This window comes from Marmota flaviventris, chromosome 18, assembly GCF_047511675.1.
Source record: "Marmota flaviventris isolate mMarFla1 chromosome 18, mMarFla1.hap1, whole genome shotgun sequence".
In the NCBI taxonomy this organism is placed as follows: Eukaryota; Metazoa; Chordata; class Mammalia; order Rodentia; family Sciuridae; genus Marmota; species Marmota flaviventris.
In genome coordinates, this window is record NC_092515.1 from 12,812,687 (window position 1) to 12,839,324 (window position 26,638).

At 46.1% G+C, this 26,638-nt stretch overlaps 2 protein-coding genes and 1 pseudogene across 2 annotated transcripts in view; 2 read left to right on the plus strand and 1 right to left on the minus strand.

Annotated features, from left to right (window-relative positions):
• Positions 1–916, plus strand: part of LOC139702745 (cytochrome P450 2B4-like) — a 23,794-nt gene extending 22,878 nt beyond the window's left edge. The window contains exon 9 of the mRNA XM_071604808.1: positions 343–916. Within this exon, the coding sequence (XP_071460909.1) occupies positions 343–524 (182 nt within the window). The 3' untranslated portion in view covers positions 525–916. The remainder of the gene's footprint in view (positions 1–342) is intronic.
• Positions 1–26,638, minus strand: part of LOC114079404 (cytochrome P450 2B11-like) — a 267,418-nt pseudogene that overhangs the window by 59,819 nt on the left and 180,961 nt on the right.
• LOC139702746 (cytochrome P450 2B1-like) lies at positions 8,973–23,111 on the plus strand. Its single transcript, XM_071604809.1, has 9 exons — positions 8,973–9,166; positions 10,196–10,358; positions 10,506–10,655; positions 12,138–12,298; positions 15,313–15,489; positions 15,939–16,080; positions 17,253–17,440; positions 17,626–17,767; positions 21,880–23,111. The coding sequence occupies exons 1-9, from the start codon at positions 8,996–8,998 to the stop codon at positions 22,059–22,061; spliced, it is 1,476 nt and encodes a 491-aa protein (XP_071460910.1). The 5' UTR covers positions 8,973–8,995; the 3' UTR covers positions 22,062–23,111.

The following is a 26,638-nucleotide window of genomic DNA, read 5'->3' on the forward strand; positions in this document are numbered from 1 at the left end:
CGTTGTCTTTAGTCATCCTGCCAGTGCCTGCTAAGTACTATTCTCCTTGTGAAAATGAAGAACGTTAAAAATGTCAAGTCAGAAATATGCACACACATACCTACACACACTGACACACCTAAACACAAGTGGGTCCTTATCTCCTATGAGGCCACTGAACCCTTTGAAAATCAAACAATAGCTATAAACTCTCTCCTATAACAATCAACTTGAAGACCCAACAGGTTAAAGATCAAGCCTGTGAAAATCCATAGCAGTGCACAGGTGCCTGGTCTTTGGGGTATGGCAGGCAAAGCATGTGCCCTGGCCCTGAGCCCACATGGTGATCCTCTGTGCCCACAGGGAAGCGCATCTGTCTTGGTGAAGGCATCGCTCGCAACGAACTGTTCCTCTTCTTCACCACCATCCTCCAGAACTTCTCTGTGGCCAGCCCTGTGGCTCCCCAGGACATCGACCTCACTCCCCGGGAGAGTGGTGTGGGCAGAGTGCCCCCAACATATCAGATCCGCTTCCTGCCCCACTGAATGGGCTGAGGGAAAAGGGCCAAAGGATCCAGGGTCATTGTTTCTACCCTGTAGAGAATGACCGTGATGGCCTCCACATTTTCCTGTGTCTGAGAGACCTGCTGTGGATCTGCATCTTCTCTGTCCTTGTTTGCATCAACATGGGAAGGTCCTTTGTGTAGTCCTACTTCCTTCCATCATGCTGTAGCTCTTCCCAGGCTCTCAGGTGTACTCCTTTCCCCTATTCATAGAATTTAAAAAGTCAGAACCAACCTTGAAGGTAATCAAGCCCCTTTATAGGTGTATATATAGTAACTGGGGACAAAAGAGGAAACTTGGCAGTAGGTCCTTCTGCAGTTTTGCCTCCCAGGACACAATTTGTGCTGAATAAATTCTCCCTTGCTCAGGATAAATACAGTCCCATTTATCCACTCCTTGTGTTCCATCATCTGTGCTGAAGGGCTTCACATATGACCTGTCTCTCTCTTTCTCCCCTCTCTCTCTTGTTTTGGTAACAGGGATTGAATTCGGGGACATTTAACCCAGCCCCCTAGAGTCAGGGTCGCACTAAGTTGCTCAGGGCCTCGCTAAGTGGCTGAGGCTGGCTTTGAACTTGCAATCCTCCTGCACCACTTGGATTACTGGCTGTCCAACCTCAAACCTGGCAGCCCTCTCTTAAGTCCCTTCCCCAATAGCCCCCTGAGGTGGGTGTGGTGACCATGCCCATTTTACAGATCAGTAACCGAGGACAGGCGAGATCCTCTTCACCTGAGGTTCCAGAGTTAGCCGGTGGAGGAGCCAGGCTGCACTCTGGCTCTAGAACCCAAACCTCCCCACAGAGCTTTCCTCCATATACATGTACATATATACATACATACATATATATGTATACCTATATATATTTACATTGAGATAAATTAACACAACACAAAATTGACCATTTGGAATGTAGAATTTAGTTCATTCCCAATGCTGTACAAGTACCACCATCTCGTTCCCGATGTTCACGTCACTCCTCCCCAAACCCCGGCACCTATTAAACAGCCACTCCTCAGTCCCACTGGCCCAGGTCCTGCAAATGGCAACCTCGTTTCTGTCTGATGGACCTGCCTGGTCCAGCCGTCTCACATAAAGGAATCGTCCGACGTGTGGTCGTGTGTGTCGGGTTCTTTTCCTTCACACAGCACCTCGGGGTCCCCCACACCGAGGACGCAGTCTTGCCCCTGTGGTCCTCCCGCTGCTGTTCCTGGCTGCCTGTCCCTGCAGCTTCTCTCCAGGGAGGGGCCTCCTCAGCCCACGTGTCCTGAAGCAGCAGGATTCCACGGTGGCACCTTGGATCCCTGGACATTTATTTGAAATCTTCTGAAATCAAACCAACATCCAAAGCCTGACCTCCCACGTCAGGAGGGGACCCCACCATTTTGACCATGGCTTATTGATGGTCATGTCCCCAGGCACCTTTTCAGAGGGACTGCCAGCTCTGTGAAGGGACAGCCTGCCGTCTCCTTCACTGCTGCCCTCGGAGCGCCCCAGCAGTGTGTGGCCTATGATGGGCCTTCAGAATACCTGCTGGATGTGCGTGGATAAAAGACAACATCAGCCACCCTCCACCCACCCCAAGCCCAACCAGACCTCTGCCATCAGACCATGTCACCTCTGTGGTCACTGTCTTTTAATACCCAGAATAACTTCCTGCCACCAAAGTGCTCAGGGAGGCCCCCATTCTGCCTGCCAGGTCTCTTCACCTCTCATGCTGGATGCCATCCCCTGACGAAAATGGCTGAGAGCCACTTAGCAATGGAACCACTCGAAACCAGCCTGGACACATCCCACCCATTGGCATGTTCTTGAGGGACATGTGACACATTCCAGGAGCTGTCTCCCTGCAGTTAGTGGCCAATGGGAAGCTGTCTCTGGGACTAAACATGTGGCTTGTGCAGTGCCTGCCTCCCTCGGGCTCCCTGAAGAGTTGCTAGGAGCTCTGCCAAGGTAGGTCCTGGCACACCCTCCTCCAACAACCACAGATGGTGAGGAGGGGGGTGGGAGGAGGAGGAGCAGCTCAAGGCAGCAAGGGGGCTGGAGGTCCAACTTGGGGTGAAAGTCTCACAGCAGCTTGGGAATTCTCTTCTTTCAGCAGGGATCTGGCCCAGCATGCCCCGTAGAGAAGCGTCTGGAGTTCTGGGGAGAAAGCAGGGAGGAGGATCACTTGGAGGGGTATCAGACTTGAGGCTTTGAGTTTGGTCCTGCAGTGGGGGAGGAGAGGCTGGGTGTGGGGAGTGGTGCTATTTGTGAAATTCAAAGATTGGACGGTCCTTGGGAAAGCTGAGACAGGATGATTGGGGAAGGGCGCGTGTGAGGCTTGGACAAAGCACGCGGAGTTCAAGGGTTGGCTCTTCCCTGATGAGGCTACAGCCAGCCGGGCTCACGATTCCCTGGAAGGTGTCATTCAGGTGTGAGTGGGGAAGACGCTTCTCTTGAGCTCCATAGTGAGGTCTGGACCCTGTCTCACAGCTGGGGGGAGAAATACGGGAACTTCTTCACAGGGCACTGGGACCCCATCCTGCCTTCAGCCTGTGTGGATACGAGGTCATGCATGAGGCTCTAGTGGGTCCCGCTGAGGCTTTCTCCAGCCGAGGGCTCATTGCCATCACTGACTCCACCTTCTAGGAACTGGTGTTGGGGGTCAGGGTGGGGACTGGGGGGACATGGGGGAGTACGAGTCCTCCCATACTCCCTCTGTGCCCCACAATCAGGAGTGAGCTTTGCCAGTGGAAAGCCTTGGCAAGTCCTCCAGCGGTTCTGTCTGATCACCATGAAGGACTTGGGGAGGGGAAGTGGAGTTTTGAGGAGTGAATCAAGGAGGAGGCTGAGAGTTTGGTGGAGGAGCTGTGGACACCTCAGGATGCGCCCCGTGGGGACTCAAGATGGGGACATAGGGAGGAAGAAATGACTGATAAGAGACAGGGACAGGGAGATATAGACAGATTCAGGGAGAGAGGGAGACAGAGACACAGGGAAGGGAAAGGGAATCAGAAACATGGAGACAGAGGAGTCAGGGAGGGAGGAGGTGCCCCTTTCTCAGCATCTCGGCAACTTCTTGTTTCCCATCTTACATCTCCTACTGCTCATTTCTTTATCTCATGATCCTTAATCTAATCACACCTACAAAGTCCCTTTTGCTATATAAAGGAACAATCCCAGGTTCCAGGTATGAGGATGCACACATACTTGGGAAGCCCTTCTTCAACCTACTGGGAACCTCAAAAGAGTGTTGCGGAAGAAGAAGGCAGACAAAAAAAGGATAATTTATGATTCCATTTATACAAATGCTAGGAAATGTAACAAGGTGACCATAGCAGATGAGTGGATGCCTCTGGAGGGGTTGGAACGGGAGGAGGGAGGAGGTACAAGAGGGGACCCAGATGCTTAGAGGAGGTGGGTGTGGATGTATAATAGCTCAAATCTTGCCTAATTGTACAGTTTGATGCACACAGTGAATTGCATGTCATTGATTGTACAGGAAATCTGTTAAAATTTTTGAATATAATATAAGCGTCCTTTTGGATATGAAAACAAGCGCCTTCACAGGTGCCTGCCCCACTTGACATTTTTTAAAGGCTTTAGCAGTGCAATAGGACTGCGCCCCTCTGTTCCTGGGTCTCTCAGTCTCTTCCCCCCCCTTGCTCTTCTCCTCTCTCTCTCTGTGAGTCTTGATCCTTCTTGTTCTCTAGCTGTATCTCTGTCTTATCTCCCGGTCTATCTTTCTTGTCCTCTTTATCTCTGAGTTTCTTCCTCTTTTTGTCTCTGCCATCCATTATCTTTCTCTTTCTCTCATTTTTAAACTGTATCTTTGAAATCTGGTGTCCTTAATCAGGACCCTAAATTTTCTTTAGAAATCCCTGATATTTTTTTAGCTTTCATGAATTTTACCATTGGAAGAACTGATTGGCGTATCTCAGTTGTACCAGCATACTTGGAAGTTTCACAATAGCTGAATTGCATGCTGACTTTTGGGATTAAGTTAAATGAAGCGTGAATTGGTTTGGCCACACCACATTTCAAGTTTAAAGGCCGAGTGTGGCAAGTGGCTGCCCTGTTGAACAATGTAGCTCAAACTTCTGCGCGACCTCGGGTGAGATTCTTGATCTGCCTGTGCTCTACTCCCTCCATCGGTAAAATGGGGAGAATGATGGTACCTCCCTTCAAGGGTGAGAACTCAGTGGAAAGCACTTTTTTTTGCCTCCCAGTGAGTGTTTCCTGGGTCTGGAATGAGGACCATTTTGCAACCTAGTGCCACGTGGCCCGGTACAGCAGAAGCAAGATCCTGAGGTCAGGAAAGTCCACAGTGACACCTCTCCAAGGTCAGGGATGAACAGAGTGCACCCTGTTGCTTCCTTCTTCCTGGGTCAGAGGAGGCTGGGTTGAGGCTGGACCCAACAGCTTGGACTTTCAGACTCACATAGAGCACTGGCTTCACCCCACCCTGGTGCCACCCCATCTCCTCTGCCAGGCTCCTGGTTGGTTTTGCATTGGCAAGCAAGATGTAAGAAAGGAACAAGAAAGAAAGAGATGGGCAGATGTGTACACACTAATTCTCATGTTGGGCAATTAGGGCCTGACCTTCTGCTGGGGACGGGGAGAGTACAGGTGCTCAATGCTGATGTAGACAGAGCCAAGCACATCCGACATCAATCACACTGGACCCAACACTGTGCTCCTAGAGCTCAGAGATTAGAAAAGAACAGATACAGAGTGAGAGGGATGTGGGAGGGGCAGGGAGGCCCACCAGAGGAAGATGAAAGTACTCAGAAACAGGGAGACAAGTGTCCAGCTCAGAGAGACACAGGGGTCCAGAGCTCTCTGCGGTTATGTCCTGATGTCCTAGGTCACATCCCTGCCTGGGTCTCACCCATTATGGCTTTCCCATCCTCTCTCTGTTTCTCTCATCATCTCTGTGCCTATGGTTATCCCAGAGGAGGAGAAGTGAAGGAGAAAGACACTGAGCACTTGCACACCACCACAAAGGCAGAGACCAGGACACACACACACACATACACACGCACACACACACATATAAACAGGACCAGCACAAGCAGACACACACAGAAGCACACAACACAACACCACACAAATACAAACAGGGCATCTTGGAGCCAAGGTGAAGACACAGTGGTCAGACCAACCTTCCCAAAGAAATAACCACACAACAGAGAACTTGTTCTAAAAACTGTTTCCAAGGCACAGGGCACCAGGCAATAAGGTCAGTGTTCCCTGAGGGATGGCAACAAAGAACAGGAACCCATAATAGTCTCAGTTAGTGGCCTTGACAGGGCATCCCACTTACCATTTATAAAGCTGATTCATAAAAATTTTCCAAAAATAGCTAACAGTTCCCCAATAGCTGAATTGAGTATCAAGTTTTAAAGTTAAAATCAAATTTAAATTTGATGGAACATGTAAACTTGAAGATGTTTGAGGCCCTGTGTGGCAAGCTAGTACCACATTGGATGATGTAGCTCCAACCCACCGGGCGATCTTGGGGGAGACTCTCAACTTCTTTTTTCAGGCTTTTCAATAAAATTGGGATGACAATAATATCTCCCTCAAAGTATAAAGATTCAGTGAATTTCTCTGTAAGAGCAAAAAGCACTTCATGCGCCCTTCACCAGGAAGTCCTGGGCTGGCATGGTAACCCAGGCTTGGCGCCAGATGACCCAGCACAGGGGAGCAAGGTTCTAAGGTCAGGAAAGTCTATGGTAGCACCTCTCCAATATCAGAAAAGCAAATTTCCACCCCTGAAATCACATTATGTTTTTCTGTCCTCTCATCAATCATTGTGCAATGGATTGTGACTCAGATGTCAGGGTCAGGGTCCTGGGTCCGGCAAAAGGTCTGCTTAACTTTGTTGCCTCATCACAGCGAAGAGCTTCTGGAAAGCAGTGGAAGCAATGAGGAGAAGGGAGATCCTGCAGAATGTGAGGAGATCTTTGCCAGCTACTCTTCTGGTAGAGGATTAATATTCAGATTATACAAAGAACTAAAACAACCCCTCAACATTAAAATTTTTTTACAAAGCCAGCCAGGCACGGTGGCCCATGCCTGTAATCCCAGCAGCTTGGTAGGCTGAGGCAGGAGGACGCAAGTTCAAGGCCAGTCTCAGCAATTTTGCAAAGCCATGGGCAACTTCGAAAGAACCTGTCTCAAAAACAAAACAAAACAAAACAAAACAAAAGAAAACAAAACAAAACAAAAAACGGCTGGGGCTGTAGCTCAGTTGTAAAGTGCCTCTGGGTTAAATTTCCAAAGACCACCCCTTGCCCTGTCAAACCAAAAAAACAAAAACAACCCCAAAACAACAACAACAAAAAAACAAATCCCCAGAAATAACCCATTCAATAAATGAGTGAATGAACTGAACAGACCATTCTCAAATGAAGACACACAAATGGCCAACAATTGTATGAAAAAAATGTTCAAGTCTTTAGCTTTCAGAGAAATGCAAATCAAAACTACAGGGAGATTTCATCTCACTCCCGTTGAATAGCAGTCATCAAGAATACAAATAAGAATAAATGATGGCAAGAGAACAGGGGAAAAGACTCTCTCATAAGTGATGGTAGGACTGTCAACTAGTACAAGCACCATGGAAATCAATGTTGAAGTTGCTTTGAAGACTAGGAATGGAACCACCATACGACCCAGTTCTTCCACTCCTCAGTATTTTATCCAAAAGAATCAAAGTCAGCATGTTAGAGTGACATATGCGTACCCAGGTTTATTACAGCACAATTCACAATAGCTATGTTACGGAACCAGCCTGGATGTTGGTCAACAGATGAATGGATAAAGAAAATGTGGTCTATTACAACATCAAGTTTTACTCAGCTGTAGAGAAGAACTAAGTTCTATCATTTGCAGGAAAATGGGTGGAACTTGAGAGCACAATGTTAAGTGAGATAAGTGAGACTCAGAAGGAAATGGGTTGTGTTTTCTCACATATGTGGAAACTAGAGAGGGAGAGAGGGGTGAAGACTGAAGGGAAACATTAGGATACAAGAAGGGGACTGGGAGGGAGGAGGAGCAGGAAAGAGGACGTACTTGGGAGGAATATCAACCATGTTACTTTACATGCACGTAGGAATGAGTCACAACGAAGTCCACCATTGTGTATAATTAATATGAACCAATAAATAACAATTTTTAAAAAGAACGATGCTGCTTCATCCCTCTCACTCTTTCCTCACTCCCCCTTAAAGAGAAGGAGGTGCATTTACTTTATTTTATGATTTCAGACTCAGGGATCCCACCCAGGACCTCACACGTGCTAGGCAAGTGCTGCACCACTGAGCTACGTCTCCGTCCTGGGAGGACCCCTTAAAACAGAGAGGTAGAGAGTGGGCCCAGGCCAACACGGGGTGCAGGGGATGGAAACCTTTATTCTCATATTTGACAAATATGGACTGACCACACCAGAAGCCACATGGGTGAAGGCTCACAGCAAAGGAGAGATAGACTGGAGCAGAGTGGCCAGAGAAACCCGGAGCCATCTTATGGTTTGAATGTTCCCGCCAAAGTTCGTGATGATATTTGTTGCCACCTTGACAGTCTTAAGAGATCGCAGCTTTTGGATCTCTACGGAGCAGCATATAGAACGCTTCCATAGCAAATTCGGGGATACCTGAAACTTTGGATACTGCTGAACCCTGTAGACACTTTGCTTTACAAATATCTGTATGGAAGTTTAATTGGCAAGTTAGGCTCAGTAGGAGATGAACAAAAGTAGCATATAGAAAAACATAACATGATTACAATAATAGACTGTAATGAAAGTTATGAGTATGGCCTTTCTCTCAAAATATCCCATTGTACTGTGCTCCCCCTTCTTGTGATGTAAGATGGTGCTGCGGCCAGGGGATGAGAGGAGGCGAAGTGAAGGACATAGAAATTGTGATGTAAGCTCAGGCTACTGATGAGCTGATGATGTGCAGGTTGTCACAGCACAGAAATGCACACCAGCACCTTCACAAAAAAAATGTCCCTTCACGTGTAGGAAACATCCCTTGGCATATCAAAAGCACACCAACACTCACACGGTGGCAAGTAGGCATGGACAAGTGCAGGCCAGTATAAACAAGCAGACAAATCTTGTGGACAGCTACACGCTCAACCACACAAACTACAGAAGAAAAGATGCAACACACACACACACACACACACACACACACACACACCAGCAAGCCCCCACCCCATGCATTGTGGTATCACTTTCCCAGATTCCCTGCCAACATCTAGGGAGGGGGCGGGTTGCGGGATCAAGCAAGCAGGAAATGTGAGCACTCAGCACCTCTCTGCTACCTTCACACTATGGACAGTTGGACAGTGATGGGAGGGAGGCGGGGAGCAGATGGGGTTGCATAACTGGGTGGGGAGGAGGCTCAGGATAAAAGGTCCAGCTGAGGCTGCAGCTAGTGGACGGCGGTCAGACCAGGACCATGGAGCTCAGTGTCCTCCTGTTCCTTGCTCTGCTCACAGGCCTCTTCCTTCTGCTGGTCAGGGGTCGCCCAAAGGCCCGAGGCCGCCTCCCACCAGGCCCCCGTCCTCTGCCTTTCTTGGGGAACCTTCTGCAGCTACAGAGAGGAGGCTTGCTCAATTCCTTCCTGAGGGTGAGACAGATGGACGGGGCCCTGAGGCGGGCTGGTTGCTGCCTCTGTACTTGGGGATCCCTCAGCAGGAAGAGCAAGGCCTCCTTCCAGCTCAGGGGTTGGGTGGACAGCTGGTGTGTGAAGGGCCTGAGCCTGAATCTTGATGGAGAGTGGTCAGATGGCCAGAGGCATCCCTGCTCAGCTGGAGCTGTGTGAGGGGTGCTGTCCTCGAGGGGGCGGGTGGCCGTGCAGAGGTATGTGGATGTGAGCAGCGGTGCAGACCTTTGCTGTCCTCTTTCACCCTCGGCTGTGACCTTGGGTGCCTGCCTATCCCTGGAAGAGAGGAACAGGGTGGCACCAGTCCAGGGGATATTATTTCTGCCAACAAGAGGGAGCAGAGGCTGGCCTGAGTCAGGGCTGGGACAGACGCAATATATTCCTCCAGGTTTATCAGTAATCTAGAGATGATTTAAAGTATATTGGAGGACGAACATTTATTATATGTAAATACTACACCATTTTAAGTACTTAATTTTAGCATTCGAGGGGTTTTGGTATTCCAGGGATGTCGTGGGCCAGTTCATGTGGATGCCAAGGAGTGACTGTACTGCCCAGCCGTTTCCCAAGTGGCTGATACGATGGCTTTTACCATTTCATGAGCAAGGCTAGAAGGCCATCACTGTCCCTTCACATCTGCCAAGTGGGTGGGTCAGAGTCGTCCTCTCAGGAAATGGTCAAGAGGCAGAAAGCAGTTGGGTCACAGGAGATTCTTTGAGAGGCGCAGGAGATGTGGCCAGACTCAAGGGCACAGGCAGGATGGCATTAGAAATACTGAAGCATGTGGATTCTTAGGGCCCAACCAATCAGATTGGACCTGCCTGGACTGTGCATTGACCCCTTAGTGGCGGGGTCCTGAGAAGGGAGCTGGCGGCTGAGGGAGGAGGGTCTTGTGGGAGACACCTCTGGACCAATCTGCATCAAAGCATTTCATGGTTAACAACGGAGGTGTGCACGGACTAACATCAACCCTGGTGTGGATGTGCTTGGCAGCTTCGAGAGAAATATGGGGATGTGTTCACGGTGTACCTGGGACCAAAGCCCGTGGTCATGCTGTGTGGGACAGAGGCCATACGGGAGGCCCTGGTGGACCAAGCTGAGGATTTCTCTGGTCGGGGAACACTGGCCATCACTGAGCCAATCTTCCAGGGATACGGTGAGGACCTAGAAGTCCCTGGGATGGGGTGGGATGGAAGATGGGACCTGGGAAAGGGGAGTCTGAGAAGGGAGAGGACAAGGGGTGGGGACAGAGCCAGACTCCTTCCAACTTCCTCTGCAACCCATGCCTCTCCTACACCCCCAGGTGTGATCTTTGCCAATGGAGAACGTTGGAAAACCCTTCGGAGATTCTCTCTGTCCACCATGAGGGACTTCGGGATGGGAAAGCGGAGCATTGAGGAACGGATTCAGGAGGAGGCTCAGTGTCTGGTGGAGGAGCTGAGGAAATCCAAGGGTGAGGCCCAGGGATGCACAGGAAAGAAAGACAGTGGACCAGAGAGGGATGTAGGGTGCACAGCAACAGAAAGACAGAGAGGTACATGTGGGCAGAGAAAGAAGGGCAGAGACAGAGATAAAGAAACAGAGAGATGGGAATGGAGATGGAGACGGCAAGTGAGAAACCAAGAAAGTTAGGGAAAGAGATGTGAAGTTTTTAGCTTCCAAGACAGACTGAGTGATTAGCTTGCCATTCACTTGTGTTCAGGGAAATCAATTTATGGATTGATCGTATGTGTCAAAGTCAAAAATAGGACATGTAAAAGAAAGCAAAGAGAAGCAACAGATTGGCAGACATGGAAAATAATGAAGTGTGTTTTTCTTTCCTTGGGTGATATGCCAGCAAGCAAAGAGGCAGGGGCTGTGTTCTGCTCTGGGGCAGCCCCAGGACACTTCTGGTGATTTTAGATTCTTCATAATGTGGCGTGTAGGTGGCAGGCCCTTTATCAGCACGTCCACCTCATTTATACCAGGCCTTCATCTTCACTCTTAGCAACACTTCTCAGGAGACTCTGAGACATCTATGTGGAGCCAGGAAGGAGTGACAGGGACAGAGAGACTGATAAGAAGGACACAGGAACAGAGCGACAGAGACAGGGAAGGAGAAGGAGACAGTGATGGAAAAAAAGAAAGAGAAAAATGAGAGAGAGAGAGAGAGAGAGAGAGAGAGAGAGAGAGAGAGAGGAAGAGAATGAGAGAGGTAAAAAGAAAGGAAGACAATTGGAGATAGAAAATTAGAGGGACAGACAGACAAACCTCAAAGAAAGGTCTGCAGAGGAATGAGCAAAAGCAGGTGAGATCCAGAGACAGGGGTTGCACTCACCTGAGGTTCCTGGGCTCCCAGCCCCCTCCCTCCCAGCCTCAGGGACCAGGACTGCACCTGCCAAGCACAGGCTTCAGTGAGCAAATGAAGAATGATTCAAACAAGACCAGAGAGTCCTCGGGATGGAGCGAAGATACTACCTGGGTGTGGGAGTGAGGGGTGCAGCCATCGGGGCTTCTGAATCTGCACAAGGCATCGATGGAGCTCTGCTTTGCAGCCCTGCCCCAAAGACTTGACTCTAGGAGGTCACACAGTCAGAGGTGGGGTCCAGAAGAGAGGCAGGGGAGTGGCCAACAGCACTGGCTCTGTCTCTGGGTCTGAATGCTGCCCTCAGGAAGGAGAAGCTGTGCAACCTTCCATTACTCGACCTGTCTGACCAACTGTAAAGTGGGAGGTAATAATAGAAGAGCATCTTCCTTACAAAGTTTTGGTAAAAACTGATTGAAAGAAATGTGAGTTCTAAGAGTAGGGCCTGACAGTCTGTGCCAGCGCAAGCTGTTACAATTATTCTTTTTATTTTGGAGCAGTGGTGGACAGTCACAGAGAGATGGGGCAGCAGCCAGATTGTCCCCAGGCTCTGGAGTCTGTGACCTGTGACCTGCCGCCTTCTCCTCCTAGGGGCCCTCCTGGACCCCACCTTCCTCTTCCAGTCCATCACGGCCAACATCATCTGCTCCATTGCCTTTGGAGAACGCTTCGACTATAAAGACCGAGAGTTCCTGCGGCTGCTGGACATGTTCTACCAGTCATCCACGCTGATCAGCTCCTTCTCCAGCCAGGTCAGTGGCAGGAGGAGAAGAGGACGAGGGGGACATTCAGGGAGGTGGGAAAGGATGGTCAGTTCTGGGGGCAAAGAAATGCATTTAGGGCCGAAGAAGGACAGAGACCACATGGAGAGAAAGGGATGTTGACTCCTGGAGGGGAAGAGGGGGAAGGGAGTAGGAAGGTTGAAAGAAAGGAAGGGGAGGGAAGGGGAGGGAGAAACACAGGGTCAGAAAGACTAAGAAAACTAGGGCGTGGCTGTTCCCGGACAGGCTCAATTGATATGGTCGATGTGATCATTTCCTCAAAGCTCTCTTCAGGTTCAATGCAGTCCCCATCAAAAGGCCAGGTGTTTTAATCAGTGTTTTTTTTTTTTTTTTTTTTTTTTTTTGCTGCTCACTAAAGTATCTGACCAGAAGAATTGTAGAGGAGGAAAAGTTTATTTAAGGGCTCAGGGTTTCAGAGGTCTCAATCCATAGACAGCAGGCTCCATCGCTCAGGGCTCCAGATGAGACAAGAGCCACAAGGCAGGAGAGTGTGGCAGAGGGAAGGAGGTCACATGGCGATCAGAGAGCAGAGAAAGAGACTCCACTCTCCAGATACAAATATATACCCAGATACTTTGTCCACTTCCTCCAGCCACACCCACCTGCCTCCAGCCACACCCCACCTGCCTCATGTGACCATTCAGTTAATCCCACCAGGGATTAATTCACTGATTAGGTTAAGGCCATAACCCAATAATTTCTCCTCCAAACTTTCTTGTATTGTCTTACACGTGAACTTCTAGGGGACACCACATCTAAACCATAACACCAGGTGATATTCTCTGCAGAACTAGGAAAAACAGGTCTAGAATTCATTTGGAAGAATGAAAGACCCAGTATAGCCAAAGCAATAATGAGTTAGAAGAGCCACAGTGGAGGCATCACAATATCTGGTCTCAAATCATACTGCAGAGACAGAAATGAAGCAGCATGGTCTTGGCCTTCCAACACTCACCAAGACCAGTGGAACAGAATGAAAGGCACGAGACAAATCCACACAGACACAGTCACCTGATCCTTCACAAAGGTGACAAAAATATATGTTGGAGAAATTTAACAGATGGTGCTAAGAAAACTGCTTATCTATATGTAGAACATTGTAACTAGATCTCTATGTTTAAAAAAGTATTTTAAGATGTTGATGGAGCTTTTTTAAAAAATCATTTTTATTTATATGTGGTGCTGAGAATCAAACCCAGTGCATTGCACATGCTAGGTAAGAGCCCTATCACTGAGCCACAACCCCAGGCCCTAGATCTCCATGTTTAGCACAGAAAAATCAACTCAAAATGGATCAAAGACCTAGGAATTAGAGAGGAAACTTTGCAACTGCTAGTAGAAAACTTAGTGGCAGAAATCCACCATATTGGCACAGGAACCAACTTCCTTAACAAGACCCTTAAAGCTCAAGAAAGGAAACCAAAAATCAGTAAGTGGGATGCCACCATATTAAAAAGTTTCTGCACAGCAAAAGAAATTAAAGAGCATAAGAGAGGGCCTACAGAATGGGAGAAAATCCCTGCCAGCTACTCCTCTGACAGAAGATAAATACCCAGAATATATAAAAAACTCAAAAACAATACCCAGTTGATAAATGGGCAAAAGATCTAAATAAACATTTTCAAAAGAAAAATAAAAATGGCCAACAAATACATGAAAGAATGTTCAACATCCACAGCAATCAGGCAAATGCAAATGAAAACTACACTGAGATTTCATCTGACTCTAGTCAGAATGGCAATCATCAAGAATACAAATAATAATAATTTCTGGTGAGGATGTGGGGAAATAGGTACACTCATATTTTTGGTGGGAATTAAAATTAGTACAACCACTTTGGAAAGCAGTATGGAGATTCCTCAAAAGATTAGAAATAGAACCACCACATGAACCAGATATCCCACTCCTTGGTATGTATCCAAAAGATCTAAAATCAGGATACTATAGTGATATGTGAATACTAATGTTTATAGATGTGCAATTCACAATAGTCATATTATGGATCTAGCATAGGTGCCAATCAACAGACTAAGATAAAGAAAATGTGGTGTCTATACACAATGGCATTCTACTCAGCTATAAATAAGAATGAAATTATGCCATTTGCAAGTAAATGGATGTATGGGAGAAATTAAGTGATATAGCCAGATTCAGAAAGTTATGGATTGAATGTTTTTTTTTCTTGTATGTAGAAGCCAAAGGGCAGGGGAGAAGACATATTAAAAATGAGGTGTCTCTCAAAAAACAGAAGAAAGAACTGAGTGTGGTGGTGCACACCTATAATCTCAGTAGCTCAAGAGGCTGAGGCGGGAGTATCAGGGATTCAAAGCCAGCCTCAGCAACTTATCCAGCCTAAGTCACTTAGCAATTCAGAAAGACCCTGTCTCTCCATGCTTAAGTGCCCCTGGGTTCAATCCCCAGTACCACAGAGTAGAGGAACAAGATTGGGAGGTATGGAGAAGGGGAGGATTGGGGAAGTACTGGGGGCTGAATAATGTTATGTCGGTGTACAAATATCATACAAGGATTCATGTATATATAAATCATGATGTACTAATTAAGATAATAGTAGAACCAACAGAAAAAGGATGGGCAGAGTGGATGGGGAGGGAAGGGAAGAGAAAGGGAAGGTACTGGGGATTGAAATTGATCAAATTAGAGTATGTGCATGTATGAATATGGCATAGTGATTTGCACTGTTATGTACAATTACAAGGTGCCAAAAATATTTTTTAAAAACCAAGAAGGAAAAGAAAAAAGCAAATGAGGGCTTGGGAGAAAGAATAAAGGAAAAAAGAGAAGACAAAGAGAGCGGGGATAGAGATTGATTCTGATGAGGGGTGGAGGAGGGAGAGGGTGAAGAAGAGAAGTGGGGGGGGAGAGACAGAGGTTCCCCACAGAGGCGTTGGGCCCTGCATGGCTGCCCTCCACGTGACTTGCTAGCTAGGCCCCTGGAACTCCTCAGTGCCCCTTCCTTCTTGCAGGTGTTTGAGTTCTTCTCCGACGTCCTGAAGCACTTTCCCGGCACCCACAGGCAAGTCTACGAGAACCTGCAGGAGGTCCTCACCTTCATCGGCCACAGTGTGGAGAAGCACCGAGCAACCCTGGACCCCAGCGCCCCCAGAGACTTCATCGACGCCTACCTGCTCCGCATGGACAAAGTGAGGCCTGGGGCGGGGAGGTGGGGGAAAGAGGGAGGTTGGAGGAAGGAGTAGGCAGGGGGGAGGGGCGGGAAGGACGGAGGAGGGGGAGGAGCTGGGGGGGGAGAGGAAGACCAGGGAAAGGAGGAGGGGACGGACATGAGAGGGAGAGGGGAAGGGGCGCTGGGTGATGGGGACACACAGGGACCAAAAGAAACAGGAGAAAAGTCCCTTAGAGGCAGGAAGGGACTGGGGACAAAAACCAGAAACAAGCCAAAGAGACGGAGAGAGAGAGAGAGACACCAAGCCAGGCAGAGCCATGAGGAGGAGAGAGACTCGGGGTTGGCCCTGCTGAGACCCAGGGACCCCGGGGGAGACCCAGAGACAGAGGGAGGGGCCTGGGGGGCAGGCGCGTCCCCAGCGGGCTCCAGGCCCTGACCTGCCCTCCCTCTCCACACCTCTGGGCCCAGGAGAAGTCCAACCCGCAGAGCGAGTTCCACCACAAGAACCTCGCCATTACCTTGCTGTCCCTCTTCTTCGCGGGCACGGAGACCACCAGCACCACTCTGCGCTACGGCTTCCTGCTCATGCTCAAGTACCCTCACGTGGCAGGTGGGCCCGGGAGAGCGCGTGGGGAGGGTCCTCTGGTCCCCTCCTGGCTGCAGAGGTGGGGCTGGGGTCCTCCATGGATGAGAGGCAACCTCCCCTCTGTTTCAGGAGCTCAGGAGGTCTCCCGCTGAGCCCGTGCTGTGGGCCGGTGGTGAACGTAGAATCTGTTGACTTGATCTTCTAAGGTTTTCTGGGATCTTTCATTTATTTATCCAACCTTTTATTGATTCACGTACATGGACTCTCACTGATTCTTTTATCCATGATTCATCCAAGGACATTCACATTCTTCACTCACTTGGACAGTGAGTGAATTCGTTATTGATTCATGGCTCATTCATTGGCCTGGACCCACCCATCCTTCCCTGAACTAGATCTCATTCCTTAATCATTCCATCAAATAGTCTTCAGTCCATCCTTCTTGCATTAAGTAAATAGTTCATTTATTCATTCCTCATTTATTTATCCTTTGATCTATGCATTCATTTTCTCCATTATTTATGCATACCTCTACTAATTATTCATTATGTACTTCATAAATCAAGCATTCATGTGATTAGTGATTCATAAGGTTTATTTTTTGTCCAAGAACCATTATTAATGGATTTATTAATTTTTCCACCTTGATAAGTTGAATACATCATCCATTCATTAGTCTGCTCATTCATTCATTAATCTTCACATTCAGGCATTGATTTATTATTGATAGGATTGATGTAGGTGGCCATTTCTTTATCATTTGTTCATGGATTCACCACTGGTCTTTTCCACTGTTGTGTTCCGGAGGAACTAACCCAGAGCTTCACCTGTAATGCACTCAGGATAAATATTAGATATTTTTTATTCATCTTGGATGGGTTTGACAGGTTTTTAGCTTGGAGTCCTTCATCTAAAATTGCCTGTGAAACCATGGTGTGTGTGTGTGTGTGTGTGTGTGTGTGTGTCTGTGTGTTTGTACACACACAGAGTACCTGTGCACGGGGGAGATGACTTATACATTCATTAGAATTCCAATGATGAGAGTTGTGGTTGCATCTCCCTCTTCCCATCCCCCAGCTGATTGTTCTGAGGGTATCAATGATCTGAGCCTTGATGTAGGAATTTTGTGGCTTAGTAGTCCACAGAGAACAGCCTCACTGATGAAACAGAGCTCATTGGTCCCCTTTTCTGTGCAGAAAGAGTCAAAGAGGAGATTGCACAGGTGATTGGCTCACATAGGCCACCTGCCCTCGATGATCACTCCAAAATGCCATACACGGAGGCAGTCATCTACGAGATTCAGCGATTTGCAGACCTCCTCCCCATTGGTGTGCCCCACATAGTCACTAAAGACACTGTCTTCCGAGGGTACCTCATCCCCAAGGTGAGCCCAGCTGGGTTTGGGTCTGCTCTCTGTGGGCGTCCTTGATTCACTTAATCCCTAGTTTCAACCTCCTGTGCGTTTCTTGGCAGGGCCCCTTGTTTTCGTTTTTGTTTGTTTTATCACTTTACTTATTTTTCGTGGGGCCAGGAATGGCACTGTCTCTTGATCTTTCAACCTTTCCTCAGAACACTGAAGTGTACCCCATCCTGAGCTCTGCTCTCCATGACCCGCATTACTTTGAAGAACCAGACACCTTCAACCCTGACCACTTTCTGGATGCCAACGGGGCACTGAAGAAGAACGAAGCTTTTATCCCCTTCTCGGCAGGTAGGCTGGACCTGGGATCCCTTTGCAGACACCAGGGGCAGGTCCCATCAGACATGATAGGTCTTTGTTTTGTGAGGGCTCAGCATATTCCAGTTGCTTTACCTGTACTGTCCCATTCCATCTTCACTACCGCCCTGCTAGGAGACTTGAGAAATGACATTATGTCCCAAGACTCGCCTTGATAAGCAGGACCTTTGGGCAAATGTTGGAAAATCCCTAGACCTGAGCAAAGTCATTTTCTTAAAAATCAACAACCAAAAATTATTTATTAGCATGACTCCAAGCCCAGTGCTTAATAAAGGGCTAAGATAATGCAGCTAAAAACTCAGAGAGGTTTCATCCCTAGTCTGTTGCCTCCATATGACCCAGCTATCCCACTCCTTGGTTTTCATCCAGAAGAACTAAAATCAGCATACTATACCTATAAATGCATACCAATGTTTATAATGACAGAATTCACAATAGCAATGTTATGGAACCAGCCTTGGTGTGTGTCAGCAGATAAAGGGATAAAGAAAATGTCATATAGTTGCAAGGCATGACTAATCCCAGCAGCGTGGGAGGCTGAGCAGGAGGATTGCAAGTTCAAAGCCAGCTTCAGCAACTTAGAAAGGTCCTAAGTAACTCTGTGAGACCTTGTCTGTAAATAAAATGTAATAAACGACTGGGAATGTGGCTTAGTGGTTAAGCACCCCTGAGTTCAATGTTCAATACCAGTACCAAAAAAAAAAAAAAAAAAAAAAAAGAAAAGAAAAGAAAATATGGGGTGTGTATTCGTCCACACAGAAGAATGAAATAATATCATTTGCTGGTAAATTGATAAACAGATGGAACTAGAGAACATTATGCTATATAAATAAGCCAGCTTTAGAAAGTCAAGTGTGAAATGTTTCTTTCATGTGGAAACTACAGGGAAAAAAAAGGAATAAAAAAGCCATCTCATGAAAACAGAAGTGAGACCAGTAGAGCAGAGGAAGGGGATCCAGGCGGAGGGCGAAGGAGAAGGAAAGGGAGCTACTTGGGAATAAAACTGACCAAGTTATGCTCTGTGCATGTACAAACTCACAAACCCCACTTTTATCTATAATTATAATACAACAACTAAAAAATAAATACATAGAGGGGAAACCAGTAAAGAAGAGGAAGGTGGGGACAGGGCTCTGGCTCAGTGAGGGGAGGGAGGAAGGAAGTACAGAGAAGTCCTGGGAACCAAGATCATTATGTGCACATATAAATATGTCACAGTGAATCTCTGATGTCTAATTATAATGCATCAATAAAAATATACAGATACAATTCCTGCTCCAGGGGGAGAAGGATGTTCATCAAATTGTCCCCAAATAATGATCTTATTAAATTATTAAATGCCTGGCGCTTAGAACCGCCTGGCACAAAGTCAGTTACTATGGTTAATAATCTGGCGTTATTTGGGAGCACAAAGTAGGAAATATTAATTTTGGTGGGTAGGTGAGGAAAAGCTCACCTGAGAAACTGGTTTCCAGGCAGAGGCCTGGTGGGTGAGTGTTGATCAGCTATGGGAAAGAAGGTTCCAGGTGGAGGCAACAGCAGGGCAGAGTTAGGTGGCCCATTAGAGCAACTGTAAGAAGCCCCGGGTGTAGATTAGGAAAGGGATTAAGTGTGAGGAGCTCACTTGGGAAGGGCCTTGAGGGCTGGGGAGGAATTTAGATTGATCTGTGAGCAATGGGTCTGGGGAAAATCTTTTATTTTATTTTATTTTTTTTGTACCACGGATTGAACCCAGGAATGTTTAACCACATCCCAGCCCTTTTTATTTATTTTTTAAATTTAGAAACAGGGTCTCGCTAAATTGCTTACAGCCTTGCTAAGTACTGAGGCTGGCATTGAATTTACAACCATGCTTCAGGCTCCCCATCCTCTGGGATTACAGGCATGGGGCGCCTTGCACGGCTTGGGGAAAGTCTTGGACACACTTGGCCCTGTTCCCACTCCACACTCTGGTTTGGTAAAAGAAAATTTCAGACAAGGTAAATTTTGTAGAGTTTATTTGAGCAAAGTAACGATTCACGAATTGGACCACATCCTGCAGTGGTGAAGCTTTAGAGAGTTCCACCCAGCTGCATGGGCAGGTAGTGACATAGAAAGAAAAAGGAACCAAATAGCAGAAACAGCTGGGTTGGTCCAGAGGCTGGTCCACGTGGCCGCCTTTGGAGTGTCTGAGCAGTTGGTAGCTTGTGATTGGCTGAAGAGCTGCGCTGGGATTGGCTGAAGAGCAGCGCTGGGATTGGCTGAGGCTTGGTTATTTGTTCCAGGAATGTGGTCTCAGTTCGGTTGCCCTTTAGTTAATATTAAGTTACTGTGCAGTTTACTCAGAGGGGTTTAGGCCAGATTTAACTTGAAAGCTCCACCCAAGGAAACCCCAACATCCAGGTTCCTCGTGTTTGGGGAGGAAGGAAGGCCCCAGAAACAAGATCCTATTTATGAGTTCCATCAGTGACTTCAGTGGCCCAGGGCTCTGGCTTAGCTCCCGGCTCAGTGGAATGTGATCCTCAGGGTCCTTGTTCTGTCTTCAGTGAGAGCAGGGAACACATGGGGTGGTAAGTGAAGGTCAGCTCCCCATCCAGTAGCCCCGTCCTAAGTTTAGGGAGAGACAGAGACTTAGAGGAGTAAGGACTGAAACAGAGCTACGCAACGGAGAAGAGATGGGGACTAGATAGAGAGAGGGATGGAGACAGTCTATTAGAGACAGAGAGAGAACCTGAGACCACAGAGGAAGGAGAGAGAGAGAGAGAGAGAGAGAGAGAGAGAGAGAGAGAGAGAGAGAGAATGGATAGACAGGAGTGAAGAAGAAAATGTAAAATGGATAAAACAAACAAAAACCAAAACAAAACAGTGCTTCTTAGGTATAGACCAAGACAGAGGCAGAGTGAAAGAAGGCGGAAGAAGAGCAAAGTGAACCAAAAGAGTATTGGAATAAAGGAGGCTAAGAAGGGGGGGGTGTGCTGAGAGAAGATAACAGGCCTTAGGGACTTGGAAAGATCTGGATCCCCAGCCAGTTCCAGGAGAAGAACCCTCCCAGAGAACTGCCCTGAGTACTTCCAAGGTCCCATCTCCTGACATCTGGAAATGCCAAAAGAACACAGACCCCTTGCCAGATGCATCCAAGCAGGCACAACTTTGCAGCAGCTTGAAAGGTGAGGTGGATGCCTGGAATCCTGCCCTCCACTGGGCCTTCCCAGGGTGGTCAGATTGCAGATGAGGAAGGACTGAAGTACCTGGAGGCGCTCTGTGTCCCTGCCTGACTTTTCAGGCTGTCTCTGTCCTCCATCCTCTCTAAGCCTGTGGTCTGGAAATAAGAGGGGTTTTTCCAAACCCCTCTGAGTATCCATCTGAGGGAACCCATAGAAAACCAGCTTATGGGCATTGGTCCCATTGACAACTTCATGAATAATTTTTGGGGGAGAATTTTTGAAGCTGGTGGATTTCAGGTTGAAACTAGAAGAAAACCAGAGACAGACATATAGTATAGTGTGTATATATAGTGACCTGGCAGTAGGTCCTTCTGCAGTTCTGCTCCCAGGACACAGCTCATGCTGAATAACACAGAGTGCCAGAAACACACACACACACACACACACACACACACACACACACACACACACTTACTGGTTCTTAGATCCAGACATAGCAATAACTACACCTGTAGGATTCCTAATGCAAGCCAGGTGTTAGTCTAGGAGTTTCTACAAATTCCATCTTTACCTTTAGTCATCCTGCCAGTGCCTGATAAGTACTATGCTCTTCGTGAGAAAAGAAGAACATTAAAAATGTCAAGTCAGAAATATACACACACATACCTACACACTGACACACCCAAACATAAGTGGGTTCTTATCTCCTATGAGGCCATTGAACCCTTTGAACATCAAACAATAGCTATAAACTCTCTCCTATAACAATCAACATGAAGATCCACCAGCTGAAGATTGGGACATTTATCCTGAAGACCCAACAGGTTAAAGATCAAGCCTGTGAAAATCCGTAGCAGTGCACAGGTGCCTGGGCTCTGGGGTATGGCAGGCAAAGCATGTGCCCTGGCCCCGAGCCCACATGGTGATCCTCTGTGCCCACAGGGAAGCGCATCTGTCTTGGTGAAGGCATCGCTCGCAACGAACTGTTCCTCTTCTTCACCACCATCCTCCAGAACTTCTCTGTGGCCAGCCCCGTGGCTCCCCAGGACATCGACCTCACTCCCCGGGAGAGTGGTGTGGGCAGAGTGCCCCCAACATACCAGATCCGCTTCCTGCCCCACTGAATGGGCTGAGGGAAAAGGGCCAAAGGATCCAGGGTCATTGTTTCTACCCTGTAGGGAATGACCGCGATGGCCTCCACATTTTCCTGTGTCTGAGAGACCTGCTGTGGACCAGCATCTTCCCTGTCCTTGTCTGCATCAACATGGGAAGGTCCTTTGTGTAGTCCTACTTCCTTCCATCATGCTGTAGCTCTTCCCAGGCTCTCAGGTGTACTCCTTTCCCCTATTCATAGAATTTCAAAAGTCAGAACCAACCTTGAAGGTATTCAAGTACCTTTCTAGGTGTATATAACTGGGGACAGAAGAGGAAACGTGGCAGTAGGTCCTTCTGCAGTTCTGCCTCCCAGGACACAGCTCATGCTGAATAACACAGAGTGCCAGAAACACATACACACACACACACACACACACACACACACACACACACACACTTACTGGTTCTTAGATCCAGACATAGCAATAACTACACCTGTAGGATTCCTAATGCAAGCCAGGTGTTAGTCTAGGAGTTTCTACAAATTCCATCTTTACCTTTAGTCATCCTGCCAGTGCCTGATAAGTACTATGCTCTTCGTGAGAAAAGAAGAACATTAAAAATGTCAAGTCAGAAATATACACACACATACCTACACACTGACACACCCAAACATAAGTGGGTTCTTATCTCCTATGAGGCCATTGAACCCTTTGAACATCAAACAATAGCTATAAACTCTCTCCTATAACAATCAACATGAAGATCCACCAGCTGAAGATTGGGACATTTATCCTGAAGACCCAACAGGTTAAAGATCAAGCCTGTGAAAATCCGTAGCAGTGCACAGGTGCCTGGGCTTTGGGGTATGGCAGGCAAAGCATGTGCCCTGGCCCCGAGCCCACATGGTGATCCTCTGTGCCCACAGGGAAGCGCATCTGTCTTGGTGAAGGCATCGCTCGCAACGAACTGTTCCTCTTCTTCACCACCATCCTCCAGAACTTCTCTGTGGCCAGCCCCGTGGCTCCCCAGGACATCGACCTCACTCCCCGGGAGAGTGGTGTGGGCAGAGTGCCCCCAACATACCAGATCCGCTTCCTGCCCCACTGAATGGGCTGAGGGAAAAGGGCCAAAGGATCCAGGGTCATTGTTTCTACCCTGTAGGGAATGACCGCGATGGCCTCCACATTTTCCTGTGTCTGAGAGACCTGCTGTGGACCAGCATCTTCCCTGTCCTTGTCTGCATCAACATGGGAAGGTCCTTTGTGTAGTCCTACTTCCTTCCATCATGCTGTAGCTCTTCCCAGGCTCTCAGGTGTACTCCTTTCCCCTATTCATAGAATTTCAAAAGTCAGAACCAACCTTGAAGGTATTCAAGTACCTTTCTAGGTGTATATAACTGGGGACAGAAGAGGAAACTTGGCAGTAGGTCCTTCTGCAGTTCTGCCTCCCAGGACACAGCTCATGCTGAATAAATTCTCCCTTGCTCAGAATAAATACAGTCCCATTTATCCACTCCTTGTGCTCCATATCTGTGCTGAAGGGCTTCACATATGACCTCTCTCTCTCTTTCTGTCATCTCTCTCTTGTTTTGGCAATAGGGAATGAATTCGGGGACTGCCGCAGTCTGGCTGGGCACAAAATCACGTGAATAAAAAAAATTCTGATCCATTTTTTCATGAGAGCTCCTCATATAAGATCTATGGACATATGCACATATAGACATACAACACAAAACAGAAGTGTGCACACATGACATACAACACATAAGACAATAGTAAAGGCCTTGTAGCTTTACCTAGGTGAAATCTCCATTGCAATGTTTAAAAACTCCACAGTCACAAAATAAAACTGATCAGAAAAACATTAACCTAGGTTTGTATGAGCTCAAAAAATAAAATAGAACTTTAGGATGTGGGAAAAGGCAATAATAAAATAGATATTGAAAAAAGCATCCTGGTTAATCACTGTCGCAGATGTAAGAATAGCCAAGCTGGAGCTCTGGATATCAGCTGTTATGGATTTGAGTCAAATCATCTTCTTTTTGGTCTGTAGAAATTGCTTTAGTTAGTCTCTCTGGAATCCAGATCAGTTGCTGTTCTCCCTGTGGAAAAACACAAACAGAACCCCGACTCCAGACAATCACTGGGTCAGGACCTTTCCATTGTCCTGTTAGAATATCTTTCCAAAGTACCTTAGGCTTATGTACATTTTTTGGATACATATGTCTTTCAGCAGCACTACGTCCTGACGAATCCAAATTTAAAAAGTTTAGAGTAAAAAGCATTATTTTAAGTTTATCTTTGGGGGATATATACCCCTTAAAGATCCTTTTAAATTTAAGTCTTTCAAAAGCATTCTGCCTTAGTTTTTAGAATTACTTTAGTCCTTTTAATTTTTTGATGTGGTTTTAAACCAATTTCCTTCTAGTTTAATGTTTTCTAAATTGGCTCTTGTCTATAAATTTTAACACCCTCATCTGAGTCTTCTAATATCTGCACCACCAGAAATTAAAGTTGATGGGCTTTTTGAAAAAAAAAATACTAATAATCTCTTTGTTCTTCTATTTTATCCAATATTTGACTGTAAACTTCTCTCTTGTACCTTTTTTCTATCTTGAATGTCTGTATCTAATAGTTGTCTTAGCTTTTTGTATTTTTTATCTGAAATACCTTTACTTGACATTTTTAACCATTTTTTATCGTATTTCTATCTTCTAGTTTTTTTTTTTGTTTGTTTGTTTTTCCTAAGGTTTGTACATTCACCCTTAGGTGCTTTTTTTTCCTCTTAGTTTTCTTTTGTTTCCTATTTTGTGGGTTTAAAATTATGTCTTCCTACATCTTTTTTATCTTCCTGCATCTTTTCTATCTTTTTTTTTCTTTTTAAATTTCTATACTTCTGTCTTTAAAGTTTTTCACTTCAAATTTTTAATCTTCTTTATCTAAGTATCTTTTATCCTATTATCTTCCCATTTTCATGTGTTTTTTTTCCCTCTGTCATGAAGGCATCTTAACCACCTTCAATTTAACCTTTTAAAGCCTTTGTAACTTACTTAGACATTTTACAACATTTTCTTTACCACACAAAGATTATCTCATCTAGAAACATTTCTTTTTTTTAACCTTCCATATTAAAATATATTTCCACATCTTGAATCTTTTTATATCTCTTTTTTCTTTTTTCCGCCATGAGGGTATCTCAACCACCTTCAATTTAACCTTTTAAAGCCTTCCAATTATCATCTATACTGCACTTTTAAATGTACTTTTTCACCACCTACAGCTTCACTCTTTTAAACGAGGCTTAGATTCTGTTTAAATCGCTTCAATGTTAGTTTACATGGCTGCCCTTCAACCAAAGGCTTTTTTTTTTTAACTCCATTACGAAGCTTTGTCTCAATCTGCCATGTACAAATACCTTTTTCTTCTTTCTTCGTTTCTCAAGCTTTTAAAGTAAGTCTAGTTTCCTCAAAATCTTTTTAAATGGCATTTTACAACTTTTTACTTTACCACACAGAGATTATCTCATCTAGAGACATTTCTTTTTCTTTTAACCTTCCATATTAAAATATATTTCCACATCTTCAATCTTTAACTACCTCTTTTCTAGCCATTAACCCTTTTTATAAATTAACATTCTGAAACAACTCTTATAAAATTTCTGATTTAGACAAATTACTCCACTTTAATAAGATGAAATAATTTCATGTTTTTTTATGGTACTATAATATTATAATTGAAACCCAACTGAAACTTCTTATACTCTTTGTATATAAATTATACATGATAGAATCTTAACTCTTAGTAACCTTGTTTTAGCAAAGACACAGACACAAAGCAATATTAAGCCTTTTTCCATTTACCAATTTATGAAAACACACATAATGTTTAAATATATTACCTTATGGTACTTAATAAGTAAAGAGTACTTGATTTTATATTTATATTTAGTGGTTGATATTTTAACACTTTAGCTTTGTAAATTAATCAGATGTCTGTAAAAACCAAGATCTTTGACAAGTGTAGTAAACAGAACTAGCCATCTTTTTCTTGTTGAAGAAAAATCCTTCTACAGGATACCATGATGGTCCCATTGATATACTTAATAACTCGTCTTTAAAAAGCCATGGGCTACATTTTTGTATTGTATCAACATATGTCCTAACTGTTCTTGGTCTTACTGGGGTGCCTCCTTTCTCTAACAATTTCTCTTCCTCGGAGGCGAACAACTTCAAATCTTGAGTCAACCATTTTCCCCAGTTTGCCTGAGAAAATTCTAGGGACAGGCAACTTGAAATAAAAGCAAAATAAATCAAAACAAGAACACATTGTTTTTTGAAATGGTCACCCATTCTCTCGCCTTCCCTCAGGGACGAGCAATTTCACTTACCTCCAAGTTTTAGACGTTCCGTGTACGGACCACCAAATGCCGCAGTCTGGCTGGGCACAAAATCACGAGCCACCACACACCTTGTAGATTCAAACAGCAACTCTTTATTCTGAGGGCCATTGCCAAGTAGGTATGACGCATGGCATAACCCAGGTCATTTGCAGTGACATTGCATGTAAGGTGACCTTGCTCAAGGACCAGGGCGGATCCAGGTTTA